The sequence below is a fragment of the Phragmites australis genome, chromosome 21 (assembly GCF_958298935.1).
Source record: "Phragmites australis chromosome 21, lpPhrAust1.1, whole genome shotgun sequence".
Taxonomy (NCBI): domain Eukaryota; kingdom Viridiplantae; phylum Streptophyta; class Magnoliopsida; order Poales; family Poaceae; genus Phragmites; species Phragmites australis.
The window spans coordinates 1,986,527-1,991,259 of NC_084941.1; the positions used below are offsets into that span (position 1 = coordinate 1,986,527).

At 42.4% G+C, this 4,733-nt stretch overlaps 1 protein-coding gene across 4 annotated transcripts; it reads left to right on the forward strand.

The window, feature by feature from the left end:
- Positions 1-533: 533 nt before the first annotated feature.
- On the forward strand, positions 534-4,026 carry LOC133903931 (U-box domain-containing protein 70-like). 4 transcript variants are annotated; one of them, XM_062345423.1, is made up of 6 exons: positions 534-801; positions 1,428-1,621; positions 1,755-1,895; positions 2,073-2,684; positions 2,776-3,537; positions 3,644-4,026. In XM_062345423.1, the coding sequence occupies exons 1-6, from the start codon at positions 786-788 to the stop codon at positions 3,824-3,826; spliced, it is 1,908 nt and encodes a 635-aa protein (XP_062201407.1). In that variant the 5' UTR covers positions 534-785; the 3' UTR covers positions 3,827-4,026. The 4 variants fall into 4 exon arrangements, with proteins under 4 accessions (XP_062201407.1, XP_062201410.1, XP_062201408.1 ...); XM_062345426.1 differs by having other exon boundaries at positions 773-879; positions 1,759-1,895; XM_062345424.1 differs by having other exon boundaries at positions 774-879.
- The last annotated feature ends 707 nt before the right edge of the window (positions 4,027-4,733 follow it).

Sequence of the window (4,733 nt, forward strand, 5' to 3'; positions counted from 1 at the left end):
ATCTGCTTCCTCTACATCATCACGATCTACTTCGACTACCTCGTTATCTTCATCATCGTCTACTGCTTCAACATCATGGGAGCATTTGTATCACACGTCGTCATTAAATACGCACATTGCTATCTAGTCGAAACCTAATCGATATTGATTATCTATATTTATTCTCGTTTATGTTATATAAAAATTAAATTAAATTAAATTTGAAAGTGCTATTTTTTCAACAAGTAGTACTTTTCTTACCTTTTAATAAAGGTGGTGCAACGAGGCAGTCAAATTGTCACCAAGAGTCGAGCACGACGTTTTAACTTGACATACACACACACACACAAAAAAACGTTTCAAAGAGATTCCTCGTGAAAATGAGAGATCCCAAATCCATGGTCTACATTCTTGCCCTACACATTATCTAACCAGCAACTACCGCTGCTGTCGCATCTGATGGACTCGTGCATTTGACATTTTGCTTTGCTCTTTTTTCAGAGCACTCGCCCTCAGTGTTTTACCGAAGCGCAGCAGTAGACCAAGACTACCTCCCTACTCAGCTGGAAAATGGAGACACCTCCCTACTCAGCTGGAAAATGGCCCGGGGAGTGGCAGTGACAATCTGGGTGTAGCTGGATTCCTTTGACGCTCCGCACACGGAGGAGAGCAATAAAATGCAGAAAAAAAGACAGGTCTGTTTGAGAAGAGTCCGTTTCAAGGGGGGGGAAGAAACTTCCATCTCCATTTCGGTGCTTCAGTCTTACCGTTCCAAGGGGTGAAGAAACGCTTCAGTCTTACCTCAGATGAGTCGACGCCCAGGTACAAGGCTTTATCCACCAGCTGGTCTGATGCTCCTGTTCTTAAATCTTGCCCGGCTTTCAAGTTACCCATAATCTAGTGAGTTTTTAATTGTCAAATAAAATATCTAGTGAGCGGCGCCAAATCCTTCCATGTTTTGCTCTTCTTGGTTCTTGATCTTGATTTCTTGAGTTCATTTGAGAAACAGTAGCCTCTGGATATCTTATACAAGCTCACTGCATGTCTGCATGGCTGAGCAGCTTGAACTGGATGCTTGTTACTTGAGGGCTCTGGAGATTTTGCAGTGTGATGGTCAAGCTGGCTTTTCTTCCTGAAATCAGCCTCTCTTTTTCCCACTGAACCTAGCTTCCTGAATTTTGCTTGTTTCAGTTTTGGTTTTCCATTGTTGGTGTGGATGGCAAGGTAGAAGTCAATCCTGCCTATCAGTGCTGTAGAGTTTTTTTTTTTAAAAAAAATAGTGCTGTAGAGTTTAGGGTGGATGAACTAGATGCCTATCTTTTTTATCGTCCGGTAGACCGGTACTCGGATATGGCCATGTTAAAACCTTTCCCTGTAGATTATTATGCAGATAGTTGGATAATGAGTAGTCCTTACTCCTAACTGCTAATGGCGTGCTTTTTTTTCAGGTGCTAGCTCAAGCTCTTTCAGCATATCATCATTTGCGTCGGATGAAGTGGACTACTTAGATTTGTTGCCTTTGCATGGGGATAGCAGTACCGAGCATAGTGGTTCTAGGTCTGAACTTCTGTCAGCTCTATCTAACGACATGGAGATGTCCCCGACAGAAGATGTTCAGTGTCCGGCACCCCACAGAGATCTGGTTTGCACCAAACTTCACATAGTAAATTCAGCAGAGCTGTTTCTTGTTGAGCTGTACCCTGAACTGTTTCTTTTGGTGGATGTTCGTCATCGAATGAAGTATTCTTAGTGATGCATCTGCAACTTATTCATAGGCAGTGATGGATTTCGATGCTGATTTGCAAGATAGACTTCAAAAGGCCTTTGATGAAATTGTGAGATTGAAGAAAGAAAACTTTGAAGAATCGTGCCAACGTCAACAAGTCGAGAAGGAGCTCCTAGTCATCCGCAAGAAAGTAAACTCTTTTCTCGTTTTTCTCTTCTCACTAATATGTATTTAAATCACATATGGAGTAGGAAACCACATTATAATGTCATGAACAAAGTATTACACTATTACTGTGTTACTTTGTAAGTGCATGTTCCTTCCATTTGGTATACTTAATATCTAGTTAATCGAACAACCTTTTCAGGCTAAGAAATTGCAGGAGTGCCTCTTAAAAGAGCTACAACATTTGAAAGAAACCGAGGAAGCTCGTGCCACAGATCAGTACTTGATACAAAAACTCAAAAAGGAGATCGAATTGCTAAAGATCCAGCGTGATGGATATATTGAAAATTTTCGTCAAGCAAGTGAGCAGATATTGCTCCAACCCTCGGAAGCAGCTAAGGAAGCTCATGAAAAGAATAAACACGAGATGGAAATACTGAGAGAGGAAATTAGTCAGCTTAAAATCCATCGAGACGAATACCTTGCAAAATTTGAGGAGGCAAATGAGCCGAAGTTGGCACTGGTGGAGTGTGTTTCTGATACTGATTGTGATACTAATGCTCTAGAAAATGACTTGGAAGCATACAACCGGTTGCGACCCAAGAGGGACAGAGCAGTCAGATATCCTGAAAAACACTTGCAGTTTTCCTTGGCTGAGCTGAAGCTGGCAACTGAAAATTTCAGCGATTCACTAAAGATTGGAGAAGGTGGGTATGGGCGTGTCTACAAGGGCTCTATCTGCGACACCGCCGTGGCCATTAAGATTTTACGCCATAATGAAAACCTCCAAGGCTTACTGCAGTTTCAACGAGAGGTAATTAAAGTAGCATGTTGCATTTTCATGATACTAATATTTACATAGAGGTTATGCAAAGTGACTTTGGTATTTGTGCTGGTGTTTCCAGGTTTTGATCCTGAGCAAAGTGAGGCATCCACATCTTGTCACTCTCATAGGAGCCTGCGATGAAGTGTCAGCTCTTGTGTATGAATATTTACCTAATGGAAGCCTTGAAGACCGTCTTTCCTGCAAGGGTAACACCCCAGCGCTGACATGGCAAGTCCGAACAAGGATCATTGGGGAGATTTGTTCTGCACTAATCTTCCTCCACAGTCATAAGCCCAAGCCGGTGGTCCACGGTGACATTAAGCCTTCCAACATTCTCCTTGATGCCGATTTAGTGAGCAAGCTTGGAGACTTCGGCATTGCTCGATTTCTTGCCCCGTCTGACACCACCACCATGGTCCATCTTACTGACCATCCAATTGGGACAATGTTCTACTCGGACCCAGAATACATTGCCTATGGTGAACTGACCCCAGGATCAGACATCTTCTCATTTGGTATCATCATCCTACGCCTCTTGACAGGGAGACACCCAAGGGGGATAGTGAAAAGAGTGGAGGATGCAATGATCAACGATGAATTGCATACCATCATTGACAAATCTGCTGGTGAGTGGCCCTTTGTGCAAGTGCAGCAGCTTGCACGCATCGGTATGAAATGCTCAGCTGAGAGAAGGAGGCGTCGCGCAGATATTGTTACTGACGTGTGGCCGGTGGTTGAGCCAATGATGAAGAGTGCTTCCCTATCCTCATGTCCCTCTACCTCTTCATCGTTTCAGGATGAAAGAAGTGTGCCACATTGCTTTATATGCCCGATTTTGCAGGTACCATGTGTTGCTTCAGATTAATTCTTATTGTCATGCCATGGTCATTACTTTCAGTTATGAAATTGTGCTGACATATTCGTATCCGTGCTGCTGCTGAGCTCAGAAGGTCATGAGGAATCCCCATATCGCGGCTGATGGATTTACCTATGAAGCTGAGGCTATAAAAGACTGGTTTGAAACCCATGACACATCACCGATGACCAATCTGGCACTTCCCAACCATGCTACAATACCAAACTCCGCGCTTCGCTCAGTCATCCAAGATCATCTTCAGCGTGGGGCATGACTGATGCAGGTCCCTGCATTCTGGGAGTTTATGTCTATGATTCATGCCTGTTTGGATGCTGAAGGGGATGTAAGAAAGCTAGAGACGTTTTTTTGTTTTCGTTGCATTTATTGGTGTATTTCAATTTGCTCTTAGGATTGTTTGTGTGTCGTGCTTCTGAAAGGAAGTAATTTTATAATTTGACAAGTTCTGAATTCTCAGAGGTAGTTTTTTTCGTCGAACATTTTACATTATTTGAGAGGAAAGAAAACTATTGCAGCTTTATTCAGACAACAATCAAGACCTTTTTGCAAAGGAGTTCATATCATAAGTTGTTGAAATTGTAGTACTGCTGTACATACACATTTAATGAATCTCCAACAAGAAAAAATTATACTGTTGCCTGAATTCTACTGGTACCTAAGTACACTCCAGGGGTTTTGAAGGGAAATAAGAATTTCCTTTTCTGCAGTGTTGCTCTCTAAAGTTTTGACAAGGTCTTGCTTGCTGTTGCTCTGAACATGTCATGTGATGCCCACTACTCATATCTCATGTTGCTTAACCAAACCTTACACTGAAAGAGGATAGAGAATTATCACTTCCTTGAGAGAGAGAGAGAGAGAGAGAGGGAGTATTGTGTTCGACAAAAGAGAGTATTGGTCACAGGGCAACCTCTCTTGCTTATTTACTATTGTACCGTCGTGTTCTTATTATTTTTAAACAATGCCAGGAGCTCCATCTTTCACTTCAATAATGAGGTGCCATCCGGTTTCGAGCCTAGACGGAAGATGTTTCCAACGGTACCCTATCAACCGTGCAAAGCGCTTGCTCCGTCAATCTTTTTCTTCAGTTGGTCATGTTCTAGTCTTAACTTGTCGTAGGCATGCTATTTTATCTTTCAATTTGCATACCTAATTTTGTAAACAAA